The sequence below is a fragment of the Astatotilapia calliptera genome, chromosome 1, assembly GCF_964374335.1.
Source record: "Astatotilapia calliptera chromosome 1, fAstCal68.1, whole genome shotgun sequence".
NCBI classification, from domain to species: domain Eukaryota; kingdom Metazoa; phylum Chordata; class Actinopteri; order Cichliformes; family Cichlidae; genus Astatotilapia; species Astatotilapia calliptera.
This window is the reverse complement of record NC_137422.1, coordinates 26,809,018-26,826,717: the sequence shown is the minus strand read 5'-3', so window position 1 is coordinate 26,826,717 and position 17,700 is coordinate 26,809,018. Positions and strand designations below refer to the sequence as shown.

At 42.3% G+C, this 17,700-nt stretch overlaps 1 protein-coding gene across 4 annotated transcripts in view; it reads right to left on the bottom strand.

The window, feature by feature from the left end:
• The window catches only part of galnt2 (UDP-N-acetyl-alpha-D-galactosamine:polypeptide N-acetylgalactosaminyltransferase 2), a 64,933-nt gene extending 51,776 nt beyond the window's left edge, over nt 1–13,157 (bottom strand). For 2 of the 4 annotated variants that reach the window (XM_080303224.1, XM_026170883.2), the window contains exon 1: nt 12,748–13,157. In XM_080303224.1, the coding sequence (XP_080159350.1) occupies nt 12,748–12,843 (96 nt within the window). In that variant the 5' untranslated portion in view covers nt 12,844–13,157. The remainder of the gene's footprint in view (nt 1–12,747) is intronic. The other 2 variants (XM_080303218.1, XM_026170872.2) reach the window with 1 other exon arrangement.
• Nucleotides 13,158–17,700: the final 4,543 nt, after the last annotated feature.

Genomic DNA, 17,700 nt, shown 5'->3' with positions numbered 1-17,700 from the left:
CATCATTTCACTGTGGGAAGTGTTACGAACAGCTGATGGATCGGCAAAGCGTGTTTCTGGAATATTATGTTTTTGTTCCTGCAAGCGCTTTTTATGCAATTTTTGCAAAGCTATATGTGGAACGAAACCGTGACCGAGGACAAGCTGATGGCATCAGATGTAAGTACAACTCCTCCGGTTTCATATGCAAAACAAATTATTGCGCTAGCTTACACGGTTCAGGTTCTACAGGGATTTAAAAATAGTTACGCAAAACGGAGCGTGCTGCTCTGACCGGCTTTAAAGGGTTAACAATGACTTTAAAAAATAATATAAAATAGTGTGCAACACCACTGAAGTTTTTTTTTTTTAAACTCTCTTTTCAACCAACGGCAGTCACTCTCCTCTCCAAATAACTTCTGCTTAGCTTTCCGAGCTTCCCTCGGGTCCTCTTAATCAGCGGTCTCCAACCTTTTTTGCGCCACGGACGGTTTATGCCCGACAATATTTTCACGGACCGGCCTTTAAGGTGTCGCGGATAAATGAGGGAGGGGCTAATAATCGGCTCAGTCATTTTTAATGATCGTTGAAAGCCCAGATCGTAATCGTGATTAAAATTCGATTAATTGAGCAGCCCTAATACCTGTAAAATATATTTGAATATCTCTGACACAAAAATATGGCCAAAGGCTAAATGCCATGATCGTCTGAGCTCCACATCAGGCCTGTTTGGCCAGACAACCAGATTACACATTAAAGACTTGCGGTCCTGAAAACATCAACTTAATGTTGTGACGCAGCTTCAATCTCTCTGTGACATACTGAATAAAAGTGGAGGGGGGGGTAAGGGGGGGGGGGGCTGCTCTCTTTTCTCTTGATGTTCAAATAAAAACCAGCTCTTTGAAAAGCTCTCGTCTCAGAGCTGGTCCCCCGAACAATGGATATCTTCATTCCTTTCAACTTTTCCGTAAAAGCTCGTTGTCTGCCAGTGAAAAGAAAATCATCATAAGGAGAAAACAATCCAGTTTTGGAGCACACACGCAGATGCAACATGCTGTTGTGCTGAACCACAGGACCCTACTAATCACCGAGGGGGGCAATACAAAAAGATGAAAACAGACCTTATGCCACAGATCAGGTTGTAATGAAGCTATCTGCCAACTAGGGCTGCCACAAACGATTATTCTGATAGTCAACTAGTCACCGATTATTTTTGCGATTAGTCGACTAATCAGATCATCATCCATTGGACATACAGCGTACAGCTTATTGCACCAGCAGCATCTGCTCTTATATAACTATCATTAGCTTACAGCTTTAAGTGTTTAAGGTGCTAACTAAAAATAAAGACAAGATGATAGTTTATTAAATTTTAATGAAATTTGCAGATTGTTTCGGCGAAGTTTAATAAACTCCTTGCTATCTAAAATATAACGGGACACCGGAGTAAATTCTGGAGCATCTCACACTTCTGATGATCAGCTGTCTGCTTGACGTTTATTCAGCTGTGTAAAAACTATAACTTTAATCTCAGCCAAACTGATTTACTCAGGAACAAATAAAATACTACAAAAGGCCAAACAATAACATTTTTAAGTTATCTAAGTGACTTATATATCATGTTTAACCTGAGTAGCGAAAGACAGCAGTGGGTTTGAAAACGATGAAAACGAGTCCGGTGTTCTCACGGCTCTAGTGAGCCTAGCTCCCGGCTAGCTATCGAGCTAGTGGGTAACAGACGTCTCCGAAAACGTCGGAGCGCTTTTGAAAATATGTGGTGTCTTGATAAACTGAGCCGATATTTGAGGTTTACACAGCTACATTCTCGCCTGAAAATATGTTAAACGTTTATTTTGTGACCCAGAAAGAATAATAAGAGTAATATTAAAACTAACTAGCTGCCGCCATTGTTGGAAACTGAGCTGGGCCGCGCTATGAATTCTGGGACAGTTTCTTCTTCTTCTTCGGGGTTTAACGGCAGCTGGCATCCTTGTACATGCAGTGCTGCCATCTTCTGTTCCAGTCCGTTATTACACTCTTAAATCCTACTACTTATTCCTGCATCTTTTGTGATCTTACAAAGCTTCAAACGACACGTCGACTATTAAATCAGTCGTCGATGATTTTGATAGTCGACGTAATCGTGACTAGTCGACTAATCGTGGCAGCCCTACTGCCAACAGACGAATAACCACTTTAAATCGACAGATATAAACTGCTTTGCCACTGCAGTGCTGTTAAGAAAGCTTTTTTACTTTTTTTGATGGCCATCACTTTTTCTCCTTGTATCACCACAGCTGTCTGGCTATTCCCTGCAGTCTTTAGTCAGGCTTTCAGAGTTTACACGTCATGACTAACCCCTTCTGAGTGGGATAAAATAAAAGCTGCTTTTCCACTTGTATCATCAGTCTTCTTCTTCCATCTCTCCATAATCACTCCCTTTTCTTTGTCCTTTGGGAAGGATTTAAGCTCGTTCTTTACGAATGCTACGCCTATCAGGAGTTTCCATTCTCACGCGGCACATGTGCAACTTCAAACAATAATTTATGCTGGCTCGGGGCTTTTGGGAAATGAAAACCACAGTTTACTTGACTCCATGTATAACTGGCAGTCAGCAGCGATCGGTAAGTTGAAATCTTACTGAATGCTTCAGCAATATGATTCTGAAATATTTGAGTGGAATTACATAATCAGAAATCAGACACACAAATAAACTGTCAGACGGTAAATGTAGCGTACTGTAGGAAATAAACATAAACACAGCCGTGGGCATTTATGGGACAACGGAAGAGTTTGACAGAAAGGCAACTGTTGCTGTGGTGAATGCTGCAAAAGGTTTATGAGGAGAAGTTTCCAAAGAAAGCTGTTGGGAGCTTTGTGTGTTTGTCAGACTTTGAGTATTTATCTAAGGGAGGCGTAGTTTTTTTTAACTGTGCTTAACGAGCGGAAGCTAATGTAAACTCCAGTGTAGTAACTCCAGATGGTGGAGCTTCTAAGAAGTGACAAAATAATACAGACAGTGGACCTGGTTCAGTCAATGAGGCTCAACTAAAAGTCCAGCTGCTCACACCTTTCTGTGGCATGTTTTATACTTATCACTTAAGGATAAATAGGTGAGATAAAACAGCCGTGACAGGTGTATCCGCCTATTTTTGGACAAAGATGTTTCCCATCATTCAACACTTCACAGGCGTGCCACTAGATAGCATCACAACAGATGACTGTAAGTGCTCTCCATCATCTACACACACAAACAGGCAGTTTCACCTGATTGGACAAATGCTTGAAGAGGGCTGCCTGTTCCTAAATTTCATTGCTGGCCCAAATGGAGTACCTTATTATTTACAAACTTTCCACCTCATTAGAAAAGTAGTTTTCCCTTTATTTAAACAGGAAGTTTAACTTCAAATCACATTTTCCTGCTCCAAAATGGGGAACATTAATCTAATGTGTTTTTTCAATGGAGAGAGAAAAACCAGATTTCCTGAGTAGAGCGTGCAAACTCCACCCAGAATGGCCCAGGTTCAAACTCAGGATGCACAGTGGTGCCATACGGTCACACTGAAATGTGTTTCTGGAAACATTTGATGTGTTATGCTGGATTCATGGTGTCTGTTTGTGTAGGTACTTAGCTACACAGGGTGAAGGAATACAGGGGTGCTTGTGCTCAGTTCTTCAAAGAACCAGCAGCACTTAGCTCAGTGTGGATGCGTGGGTCAAATGCTGATGGGTTGAAGAGTGGGCCGGAACAGGAAAGGCAGTGAGAGCAGAGGGTGAAGCGTGAAAGAACATCTGAGATCCTAAAAACATCATGAAACTGGTTGTTCCACATATTTTTATGTGGCCCAGATGGCACTAAACAGTAGGGGTGCAACGATACACGTATCAATATTGAACCGTTCGATACAGTGCTTTCGGTTCGGTACGCATATGTATCGAACAATACAAAATTTTTTATTTATTTTATCAACTTTTCGTCTGACGATGCTGTCTGTGTGGAGCGCTCAGTGGATCTGCATTCGACTACTCCGCCTAGGCTGCACTGTTGAGCGCAGATCCACTGAGCGCAGCGCAAGCTAGCAAGACAGAAGTTAAGCTCGTTGCAACATGGCTACTGCCTCAACGCTACCTGAAACTGAACCTCCCCCACCATCATTCAGATCTGGCGTTTGGAACTATCTTGGTTTTTATGTGAAGCATGACCCTGATGGTAAGCGCATCATGGACAAAAGTAAAACAGTATGTCGGATGTGCCATGCAATGCTCAATTGGTGGGAACCAGTGTGTTCGCGCAGTTAGCTCGTTAACGTGTTGACACCGTTCAGCCCCACGCACGGGGCGATCCGCGGTAAGTCGTTAACGGAGATTTGCCGTGTTGTGGCGTTAATGTCATTTTAACGAGATTAACGCCGACAGCACTAGTGGGAACACAACGAATATGACTGCACATTTACGCCGACATCATCGTAGTACAAAGACAAGTGAAAGCAGACAAAAACAACAAGCACGCATGCTACAAAATTTACCCGAGTCATTTAGACAGCCGTTAGCACATGATTCTCCTTATGGGGACCTGATATGTTTAATATGCTGCTGAGAATATAGCCCAGAAGAAGCGGATAGTATAGCTTTTATTTTGGAAAGAGCCATTTCTCTGTAATAAATTCTCTTTTCCAAAGATGAGTGATTTCCCGATCGGATAGATTTATTATTTTGTTGTTTCAGCAACATTAAATTTAAAAACTGTACTTTTGAGTTAAAATATATATTTATAATTTTAATAAATGACAAATTAAAAAGGCATGAACATTTTTTTGTATCGAAAAAATATCGAACCGTGACACCAGTATCGAGCCGAACCGAACCGTGAATTTTGCGTATGCACAACTATCTACAACTATGCCCGTTTATGCTGGAGCTAAATCATCTTTGTTTTTGATCAACTGTGGTTGGTTTCAAACAGTTTCTGGATCCTCCTGTTGCAATGCAAACTCAGATTTGCCTACAAGCACAGTGAGATGCTACCAGAGTGTACTGCACAGCTCAAAGGTTTGAGATCCAACTAATTTTCATATTAGATGAAGAAAACCCAAGTAAATATAAAATGCAGTTTTTAAAATTATGATTTCATCTATTAAGGTGGGGGGGGGGGGGGGGGGATATGCAAACCTTCCTGGCCCTGTGTGAAAAAATAATTGCCTCCTAAACTTAATAACCGATTGTGCTACCATTGGCAGCAACGACTGCAGTCAAGCATTTGTGAATACTGGCAACGGGTTTTTCACATCACTGTGGAGAATTTTGGCCCACTCTTTGCAGAATTCTTTTAATTCAGCCACACTGGAGGGTTTGAGAATGAACAGCCTGCTTAAGGTCACGCCAAAGCATCTCAACCAAACTTCATTTAGTTTGAAGTGTTTTTGGGCAAATGTAAGACAAGCCTTTGTGTTCTCTCTCTCTCTCTCTTTATTGTTCAATGGTGAACTCTGACCATAACAGTGGCGAGTGAGGCCTGCAGTTCTTTAAATGTTATTCTGGGTTCTGTTTGTGACCTCCCAGATGCATCAATGAGCTCTCAGGGAGTGAATCTAACGCTCTTGGGACAGGTAGGTATGGATAGCTTTTTCCCCTTAATAAATGAAATCATCATTTAAAAACTGCACTGAAATACACTGTATTTACTCAAGTTATCTTTGACCACTATTGACATTTGTTTGCTCAGAAACATGTAAGTGTGACAAATATACAAAAAAAGTAACAACACTAAGAAATCAGGAAGGGGGCAAATACATTTTCACATCCTTGTATCTGTGGATGTGTTCTGCTACAGCAACACTTTCTCTCCTGAGATTCTAAACGTGTAAGCTTAACGTGATTAAAACTGCTTTGGTTCAAAGAGTGTTTGTATTTGACGGTTCCCTCAGAAAATAAACCCACAAAAAACTTCTTTGGTGTTTCTATTTCCACCCCGAATCACTTGAGCACCTGTCAGAAGTGATCATTATTTAAAAAGAGAGCTCACTCGGTCAATACTTCAAACAAAAACCGTATATTTGAAAAGCATTCAGTACCCAGGGATTCCCGGCTTAATTTAAGCCTTTTATCGATTGCTCTATGGAACTGCATTTAGTTAGTTAGCAATAACAGATCTGCACGCTGGCTGAAATTACATTGTATTTTGGCATTATAAAAATATCGAGCTGCCTCAAGTGGTTTCAAATCCACAGGTCTTTAAGCTAGATGATTGTATTGCAGTTATATAAAGCAGCAGGAACTCCAACGCGTTATCATTATTATGAGGGACGCAGCGTGTGTGCACGCAGATTTCCCTAAATCTTATGTTACAGATGCTGGTCTGTTTACGTGTGCGTGCAGTGTTGTGTCTTCAGCAGACGGTGCGGGCTCGTGCGCTGCAGAGCAGAGGTCAGCGTCTTTCATCTGTATATGAAGACAAAACACAAGTGCGATCCAACATCATCGCCATCTTCGCCCTCGCCAAAAGCGTGATTTGCCTCTTCTCCATTTTTTTTCTTCTAGCGTTTCCCGCTTTAAAAACAACAAAGCGCTCAGAGCGAGTGAAGCAAAGCTTACCCTCGATGAGAGACAGACGCATTGATAAAGCCGAAGTTTGAAACAGGCACAGACAGGCAGAGGCTGAACGCCTACAGCTGCAGATAGCAGAGACTGCAACCTTCAGTCAGCCGCGATACCCGCTGAGCTAATTCATTTAGGTTCGCTGGAGGAATAACTCTTTCCAAAAGGCTACCTGCACGTCTCAAGGCCCGATGCACCTTTGGGTAAAAACCGAGCTCCATAGCAACTGTGTCGATGTGCGGATGAATGAATCTGGCATTACTGTTTACAGCATGTGTTTGTGATTTGCTCCCACACAGTCCCTCTTCTGCTTTTCCCCTGTTCTGTCACTAATTTAAGACACACAGGTTGAACCGTTTCGATAGGTGCGGGTCACAGACTTCATCTGAAGAACAACTCTTTGATAAATCCAATTACCGTCTGTCTGGAGCTTTTCTCCAACAGATAATAACTTCCTTAATAAAGCCCGCGTTTGCTGCTTTTTCCTGCAGTGCGGTGCCACCCTCCTCTATCAGCCATTTAGCTCTGCTCGCACCTCACTGATTAGCAGGAAAACAAGACTCGGTAAGAAGCTGGCTCCTCGAGAGCTGGCAGGAAGAAAAATCTTAGGTCTGTCCAACAGAGAAGACTTTAATGGGGTATCCTGGTGAGGCAGCAGGCTCGTATTTGCAACATTATCCTCCTGTGTGCAACAATGCGCTCGCAGATATGAGGGTTTGTACCACATCCAGCTGCTAGGAGACCCCTGAGGTTCCCCGCCGTAGTACATACTGTAGTGAGTGAGTATGGGAAAAGAAAAGAGTACCCGCTATGCTACAAACTAGGAGAAGAGAGATTTCACAGTTATTATCATCACAGAAAAAGCTGATTTTTTTTTCATTTCCAACTGTAGGAGGCTGATAACACAAATTACTACACTTTTCCAGAAATAACAGGATAATACTTTTAAAGTACAAATGAGGTTGTACAACGTTCATGGGAGAGTAGCACGTAGCAGCTTCCTGTCAGCTCCTCAGTGCTGACACTTTTCTGACATGTTGATTACACACTGCAAAACAAAGACGTCAGACGCATAGAAGTGGAGTTTGTGCACACCTGAATCACATGCACGCCCCCTTTTTTTCCTCTGCTCTGTGCCTCAGACATAATAATCAGCTGTGATGACGCCGAGTATTTCCCTCTCTCCCTTCAAACAACTCGGCTCAATACGAGCAGACTCGCTAATGGCTGAATATTAAAAGAAAAATCAATGTTCCCTAAGATAGACCACAATATCTTTGATCAAAAAAAAAAAACAAAACAACAGGAACATTTTGTCCAAAGGTTTTTCTATTGGAACACTGTGAAATTTCAGGTTTTTTTTCTTTTTTTTTTTGCTCTATCAAATAATGCAGACAATTTGTCAGAGATGGCCACATTAATTTTTGCCTCCAACACCGTGATGTTAGCTTACAGGCACTGATACTGTGCTCAGAAAGTCTTTAAACTGTCATACACGAGCCGACAAGAGACACATTCTTCCAAATACGGGACTTTTCAGCTGATAATAGAGGAAATGCTATTTGCCAAGAGCTTTGATCTACACCACAGTATCATGACAGAGCTGAAGAAGCCAGCTGAACTAATTCTTCTGGCAGAGACGTGGTCTTTCAGATTATTCAAGAGTGGGCATTTGAAATAGCTGCCATGATAGTCCGAGTCCTACTCTTCATGCTGGCAGGATGCTGAATTCACCTCAAGGTGTTTGTGAGCACCAATAACACAATAAAGTGTAGCTTGTTGGATGCAAGCAGTATGTGTTACAAATAAGAGGGGGTGGTGAGATGCATATAAATATCTTGTGTTTTTGTGAGCTATAAAGGTTGCTCTGAAGTCTCACGCTGCACCACTCAACACTGCATCGACATCTGCCGGTTGCCCTTATCTCAATTTAATTAAAAACGTGACCCAAAGAAACACCAGCAGGTACCGAGGAAGTCACTGACATTTTATAAAGCGATTGCAGGTTAATTGGCAACACTTTGCAATCAGCACTTTGGGCTCTCTGATCATAATTATTAAGCATTTTATGTGTTTTTAAACACGCTTCACACGCAAAAAAAATGATATGATCCTGGAAGTTAATAAGAGCAGTTACAAATTTCAAAATCACAGCTAAGAAAACATCCATGGTCTTGTTAGCAATTTGCTGCCACCTCCATTAGTCTCTTCTTTTGTCACAAAGAGGTGACATACAGGTTTAGCCACTCCCTGCATGAGTCTACTCAAACACCAACCAGAACAAGTGTTTTATGGCCATGGCGGAGAAATGAGGAGAAGGCTTGATAGCTGCAGCCTTCAGGGGCACTACTTTGTAGTTATATACACAGTTTAACACAGGGTCTGTTTTGTATTGGTGTAAACAGCCTTTCAGCAAATATAGGCTGAATAATAGCCTTAGGTAAATGCATTAAAATCATATGCTAATTAGCAATGTGTCCATCTAGCTTTTGTTTATTTAACCATGAGAAGCTGCTGGCTCCGGGTTACAGCATGCTAGTCTGATTAAAGCTATAATACTGAAGAGATATGTCAAGTTAGAGGTGTCACGATAGCTGTGTACTGCATGATATTTGAAACTAAAAGATAAGTGCCATTGATGTACATATAATGTAACTACGTTTTTGTATAAATTTGTAAAGCCCAGTTCAATTATTCCATTTTATTTTATTTCATTTTATTTAAATGTCACCAAATCTCAACAAACGTCACCTCAAGCCTCTGCATATTGCAAAGTAGCCTTAACCGGGGATTTACAGCTCTGTGGTAAATTTACACCATAGGTACACTGTAACTGCAAAACCCTCTGAAACTCTGCGCCTTAACCTCACGTGCACCACACCAGAAACTGTCGATTCTTCCCGTGCATTTCTGGATACTACTTCACCACAGTTTTTGAATTGATTAGTAGAGAACAGCAATCAATGCCTCATATATAAGAAAAGATATTTACAGTACCAGTACAAGGACTCACATGTGTCAGCAAATTCCGAGGGACATTCACAAAAATCAGAATAGATGTGAGGCAATGTACAAAGATGTGGAAAAACTTGAGGGACAAATGTGTTTCTCTAAGAAAAAAAAAAGACCACAACAAAGAGCGAGGACCCAGAAGGCAAGAGAGTCCCAGCTTTCTATTTATTGTATTGTTGCTGGCACTGCATATGAAACATGACCACACAGTAATTAACACATAGAAATGGCCCCGAAGAGAAAACCCCAACCATCAGACAATTACCACATCCGTCAGCAACACTTGGGGATAGTGGGGAGGAAGAACTCCCTTTTGACAGGGAGAAACCTCCAGCAGAACCAGGGTGGGGCGACCATCTGCCGAGACCAATTGCCGGTGAGGGGAGGACAACAGGACAAAAGACACACTGTGGAAATGCAAAGTGGTGTATGAACATACAGAGTGAAGAAGAAACACTGCATTGTGGGAAGGCTCCAGCAGCCTAGGCCTATTGCAGCGTAACTAAGGGAAGATTTAGAGTCACCTGATCTAACCTTAACTATACGCTTTATCGAAAAGGAAAGTTTTAAGCCTGATCTTAAAAAAAAGAGAGTTAATGAACAATATTAAGGTTTAACTAGGATGAATTCTCTACACATGTGGCTACATTATCATTTTTGTGAAGCCAAATGCTGACATCAGGAGAGCCCCGAGTTGAAATAATTGATTACATCTGCGGAAAATTGATTTTTCCATCTTTTCCTCCATTAATGGACTGAAGCCAGTGCCCAAAAATCACTAATAAACCTAACTGTGGATTTGGGGAATTATTGCACCCCGGCCGGTAACTGTAAAATCTATGAATGTGTTATTCAGTTGGTTACAAAAAGCACATCCATGAAATTTAGTCAATCTTTTGAGAGTCTTGATGAAGCGTCGAGTCCATTTATTACGGAGTTTATTCCATGACAGCAAAGCGGGGGAGAGAGATCATTAAATGCTTCCGCTTTCTCAGACTGAGACGGGGGGAGATGCGATGGAAAAAACAACACTTCACCTGTGCAGCACCGCTTTTGTTTAACCAGATTAAATGTCCCTCTGTGTAAAGACACCAACCTGGTGGAGGCCATCATCCATATTAATGCCACCTGCAACCCAACGCCAGTGAAAGTTGCTTATTGTGGAGTGTCTCTTTGACCCCTCTAGGAACTACACACACACACACACACACACACACACACACACACACACACACACACACACACACACACACACACACACACACACACACACACACACACACACACACACACACACACACACACACACAGTGAGGAAAGCTATCAGCCTAATGGAAAGGTAAAAGTGCTGCTAGGGTTGACTGATGTAAAGCAAACACAGAGAGACAGATAGGACAAGACAAGAGAAAGGTGGGATACACACAGGACATTCACACACATATACTCACACACACAGCCTGGAGAGGTAATAAAGGCAGTGTACTGTGCACACAACCACCCATGCAGACCACACCTCACTCACTCACACACCAGAATTCACTGACTTACATTAGCACACAGGTACACACACATACACGCTAGGTGCTCTCCCAAGGCAAAACCCAGTGTCTCACATCTATCTCAGAAGATATGTGTAAGTTTAGCTTTGCCGTGCCTTACTCTTCATGAACACCTGGAGGTTATTTAACCTGGATTATGTACTGCTTGCATATACGGGCCAGATACTGAAATCCATGGCTCCTAAACATGCACAGAGTCACCCCACCAGCTGTGATGTTTCACCTTTATTGTCCGGCTGAACAGACAGCTACATGTCTTCAGGTTATTATAGAAAATCTAGTCTAATAGCTGCTGTAATGGAGGTTATAATGTTCAGGTTTTTATCAAAGTGTGTGTAGAAGTGTGCCAGTTCAACTGTGTGGTCACTTTGGAGGAGGCAGTTTGGGTTCATTTGCACTGCCTTATACTGAGAGGTGCTTCTATTAATACCAATATCAATTATCTTCTTTATTGATTAATCTGGCAGGTCATTTCTCAAGTAATCGTCTGATCCATAACACCAGACCTGAGCTGGCCAGTTGGAGAGGTGATGTCTTTATGCTGTTGCCCAAGTCAAGAACTCAAACCTTTTATAATATGTTAGGAAAAGGAGAAAGCAGCAAATTCCCATATTTTTTTCCCACTAAATATTATTTTTCATTATTGATGAACCTGCTGAAGTTTGGACTGTCACAGCATCTAGTGACTTTATCCGGACAGCATTCCGGGACAAGGACGTGAAAAAGAGAATTTTGAGGAACTTTTAAGATTTTTAAACTAGAAAAGTCAGAATATTTAATATCTCCTTTCATCTCCAACCTCTAATATTTAACCCTCTCTGATAGGCAAGAGGTGGACAGAATATGAGCCACATAAAGATAAATCTCTGGAGATTCACCGCAGGGCTGATAGACCGCGTTGCATCGGCTTAATTCAGTGTAAAAATGTTTTAACAAGGGGGGATCTGTGCAGCACAAAGTCTAAAATCAGAAGAAGAAATGTGTTTTAAAGACGCCGCTTTAAAAGAAAATCTCCTCCTGACAGCACAGTGCACGTAGAGCTTTAACCCGGCGTTAATCTGCACACTTCCTGATCTCTACCTAGTTATCGGAGCAGCAGCAGCTTGTGCTGACGTGCTCTATAGGCTAACCCCCACCACCACCGGTACCTCCACCTCCCCCGGCCCTGCGAGACAGGCCAGCAGCCTTATATTAATTACAACCCCCCTGTATGCTTGATTCCGCTGTCACATCAGCCGGCACCGTGAAGTGGTGAGCTGGGCTGCCTGGTGCAGACGCGCTCCGAGCCCCGGCACAGCGGGAGGTCTGTGTACGCCGACCAGCCAGGGAGTGAGCGAGCCATCCAGCCCCGCTACCCTTGTCCACACTCATCTCCAACCAAATCAATGCCTCGCCACTGATACAAGCAGGCCTTTCCCCCCCTTTTTTTTTTCTTTAAAAAAACTAATTCCTCTCCGCATCGTGCAGCCGCAACCCCCCCGAGCCCCCAGAAAGGAAGAAAAGAGGCTCAACAGCGCCGAACCACAGCGCTCCATCTTCGCTTTGTCCTGGAAGAAAACCTCCACACGGACACAAAAAAGCAGTCGAGGAAAGGAAATCCTACCTTTCGACTCAACGCTGTCCCCGAGTAGAAGTAGTAGGCTATCCCCAGCACCCACAGCACAGCAAAGCACAACAATATCCTTGATTTCCTCCGCATGGCTGCCTGGTTTTTGCGTCCCCCCGCCCGTGTGTGCGCTTCGCGGCTCCCCCTGCTCGGCTCTCCTTTCGGCTGTGAGCGGCGGCTTGTCCCGGTCTGCTGTGTCCGTGCAGGGCGCTTCGCCGAGCGGCTTCGGCAGGCTTCGTCAGTCGATCAGGCGGAGCGGAGCGAGCAGGAAGCAGCAAGCAAACATCAGCGAGGTTAGAGGGCAAAGGCTAGCCGACTCTAATCCAATCAAAACACCGGCCTGGAAGAGGGCCGGAGCCGTCAGCGAGTCAAGCTGTACCGAGCGGTTCCTTACTGAAACCGAGAAACAGGGGCTGGATAGTCCCCGAAGGAAATGACTTGTAAACGTTCAGTTATGTGTCTGTGGGAGCTGTGAGAGAGGACGTGTGATCATCGTGATTTCACTCTGTGTGGAGCCGCATACGCTCTAAGGAGTCGGTAGGGGCGCCAGAGATATCCTCCCTGCTGCAAACCGGGTATAAAAACTGAAAACGAAAGCTTCCCGTTTAAACCTTTCATTGCCCTGACATGAACTGACCCATTAAAGGTAGAGACGGATTAAACAGCGCAGAGGTTTTGTTTGTTTGTTTGTTTGTTTTTGGGGGGGTTGAAGAGTTACTTCTTTTCCATGTCTCCTTCCTGCCCATGATGTTGCACATCGAAATAGGTTTATTTCAGTAAAAAGATCTGGGACAGCAAAGGAACAATGGGAACTGCATCCATTCCTTTAGATTGGTGTGAAATCCATAAAAATGAATCCCACAGTGGAACCTTTCGTGTCATTTCTCACTCATATTCGTATTTAATCTAATGAATGGTCAGAAAATATCAATACTGAGCTATTTTACTGTAAAATTAATTATTAATAATATTTTTTTCCATTAAAAATGCCAGACTTCTTCCCTTTGTAAACTTAAACTGTGACTATTTACTGCTTTTCCATCACTTGTATCCTAAAGCAAAAATCTTGAGTTCCTCAACATGTGGAGCCACTTTACAATATTGAAGTGGTTAAGATCTTCCTACCTTTGATCCTCCCAGGAACATTAAAGTTCATAATTGACGCCTCTTGGTCTAACAATAGGTTTTTGATTTTGAACTGCAGACAAACAATCAATTAATCCACTGATTAATCAATAAAGAGATTAATGAGTTTAAGTAGAACGTTAAAGCAGACAGTCACAGTCATTCTAAGCTTGTTAGCTGTGTCTTACCTCTGTGCTCAGACCAGTCTGGATGTAGCTGGTTGGTCCTGATAAGCTGTTGAAGTTAAAATCTGGTGTTTGAAAACAACTTATCGGTTCTTTTAAATCAGTAATCAGTGCTCATAGTGGCCTGGCTGCTTCCCAAAGGACATGTACTATAAATATAAACATGTCCATGGAAACCTCAGACGCCTGTCTGCATTTATAAAGTGACTAACTATCACATCATCCATGCATTCAGTGACAAAAGATAAATCATGCTTAACTGGTTTTATTGAAAAAGCTAATAAATTTTGTCTCCTGTATTAGCCAGAGTTTCTTTTTTTTCCCCCTGCAAGGGCAGGAAAAGCGGGAAAGACTAATTTATTTTCTTCCTCGTTTAAGGAGCGGAGGTATTGTGCAGCTAATGCATGTGCATGTGTCCTAGAGGAACTTGACCTCATCCATCCACTCATGCATCCATTCATCCGTCTTATTATTTTGTAAGCACGATTCACGTACAGTATGATTTTCAGTATGGTCTTTCTTAAATAGGAAGAACAATTTCAATCTTTTATATTTTCCTTTTTTGCATGTCAGATATTCTGAAATGGTAAATGTATTGGTTCCCATGTTGCACTTTTCTAATCTACTTGAGCACTTAGAGCACTTTATACAACATGCCTCATTCACAAGCTCTTCTGAGCGGCTGCACCAAGCCCAGCAAGACGAATAAGGGTTTTGTGAGGCATGCAAAGCTGCTTTAGTAGAGTCCAACAACAAGAATATGGATCTGGAAATGAGTATCATAGGTTTCCTTTAAATTTCCTCAAATGTGCAGTATGTCATCACCTCCCCAGTATCTTTAGACTAATGAGAGGAGCAGTGAAAAACGTGACAACGATGGAAGAAAATCGTGCGCTTAGACTCCTTTGCTCACAGTAAAATGCTTTCAGAGGCTTTAAGCAGTCGAAATCCATAAAACTGCAAAACTTTCAGACACAAAGAAAAGGAAACATTCGTCCTGCCTAAAATTGTTAACATTTTTAAAACACAGTTGAAATAGACTTTTCTATGATCTGCAGCACTCAGACCAACTCTCTCTGAGATCGAGCTCAGCTGGAACACCCCTGGCTAAACTAAAAGGTCTAGCTCATGTTCTGCGTGGTTCAATCTGCCTCTGACATTTTTCATTTTAATGGTGACAAAATGAGATTTTGACTGGAGAGCAAAATGCTTCTCGGTCCAAGAAAAGAAAAAAAGAAAAAAGAAAGAGATCCTATCAATACACACACTGTGCTTTTCTCCAAAGATGTCCCAGCAGATGTCCCAGCAGTACACACAGAGACAGACGCACATGCAGAAAAACACACATTTACTCAGCGCTGCTCTCGCTATGGTGGTCTGAGAAGAGACTCGGTGTGTTTATGTTACCTACAGTAGTTTTAAAGTATGGATGGATGGAAGTCAAACTGAGAGAATGGGGAGGAGGACTAAGAAGCACAGAAACAGATGTGCTTATTTAGCAGCACCGAAGTAAAAGAGGTTTTTATGTTTTGCCCTTTTGCCTCCGATGCCCTGATTAGCTCTTATGAGAATCTCAAGTTACCCCCGAAGGGGTCAGTTTGGCTCTAGGATTTCAGATAAAGATCAGCAGCAACAAGTGACATCTTTTTGGCTTTGATCATGGCTGTGAAGCTGTTATGCAGCAAGAAAATGTCATGTCTAACTTTGTTAAATCATGTTGTTGTCTTCTTGGTCTTATTTTTTTAAAGGCCTGTGCAGCAGCCATTAAACAAGAACAAGTGTGGTGTATTTTATCATTTTATGTTATGATAATATATATACACAGGAACTTAATTATATGCAAATTACAGTCTGTTTTGGCTTTTGGATTAAAGCTGAAATCTAAAAACTGTAATTAAAGGGTCAGTGAAACATGACGAAACCATCCGAGGGAAGTTTTTAATTTTACAAAATAAGCCACATTTAATGGGCAAATTTCCAAAGATGGCAACAATATGATAACAGGAAGTAGAATCCCAGGCTTTCTGAGACTCTGTGCAAATTTGTTAGTTAAATCTAACGTTATAAACACAGAGGAGAAAGAGTTGCACGGAGAATAACAGTCAGAGGATTAAGTGCAACCAAATTACAGCTGACTAATTTTGTTCATTGTTTCTATGATTAGAGCTCTTTTGTTTCCACAAGTTCACACCCCTGTGTTTGTTATCACTGTATAAATAAGTGCTGAATGGAGCGAACACACTGGTGTAGTTCATGGTTTAGAAAAATAAGCCTCAGATTTTAATTCACATGCCTTTAAAACCTGCTGTGAAGTGGCAGCGGAATATGAGCTCATTCACTTAAAGTGCAGGTGGTTCAACATTAGCTGAGCTGGGAGGACTGTTTAAAAGTCACTGCTGCCAAGAAAAAAAGGGATTTTCTTCCCCAGGTCTGGAACATGGAGGAATGGATCCAGTTTTGAAATATCCCAGTGCAACTGCCAACTATTTGTCAGACTCAGAGATGAATTGTGCAAGTATTTTTCAAGCTGTGGTGACCGGGGACTGCTTTCTTGATGACAAAGTTTCCAGATCCATCGTACTTTACGATTAGTGTGTACCGATCCTTCAAGCTGACTTGCCAGAGATAAACTAAGGCCATCAGTTACTTTCAGTGTCAGCTGGCTCTTTGGGCATCGCTAGAGTCATTACAGAGTCTGCTTTTCTTCCAGACATATATGCAGTATTTAGACAGCGATTACACGAAAAACCTGAATGCTTGACTCCCACAGTGAGGTCACATACTGCGAGGCCATGTCGTACACCTCTTCAACTGCTTGTTAACTCAAATATCTAATTAGATAATCACACGGTTGCAACTCAGTGCGTTTAGACATGCAGACATAGTCCAGACAACCTGCTCAAGTTCAAACCAAGAATCGGAAAGAAAGGTGATGTCAGTGCCTTTTGAATGTAGGCTGTTGGTGCCAAACATGCTGGTCTGAGTACTTCAGAATCTGCTGATTTGCAGGGATTTTCCAACATAACCATCTCTAAGGTTTATGGAGATGGTTAATATCCTGTTAGTGCCACTTCTCTGGGTGAAAATGCCTATTTGATTTGAAGGCCTAGTTTGCCTTGTATCAGTAGTTCAGGCAGATGGTGGTGGTGTAATAGTGTGAGGAATATTCTCTTGATAGACTTTGGGCCCCATAGTACCAATTGAGCACCATATACAGCTTGTCTGAGTATAGTTGCTGACCATATCCATCCTGTTACGACCACAGTGTACCGATCTTCCGATGCCTGCAGCAGGATGGCGTTCCATGCATCATGATTGGCATCATGGCTGTGCAGCTGACAGAGCTGCAGCAACTGTGTGATGCTGTTATGTTAGTATGTTGAATTTATGGTTCTGAAGGAAAAAGAGGGTACAACCTAACCCTAATGACCTAATGAAGCAGCTTTTGAGTGTATATTAAGATGCGGTGAATCCTACAGTGAGGCGATCCAGTGGCTGTCTTATGCTGTGGGGGTCATACAGTTAGCCTTTACTCCAGGGCGAATCATTTCTGTTCTGCACAAACACCTTTGTTCTATATATAGACCCTAAAAGCAAACTTGCTCTGACACGCTGCTGGTTTGCAAAATCTAGTGACCCA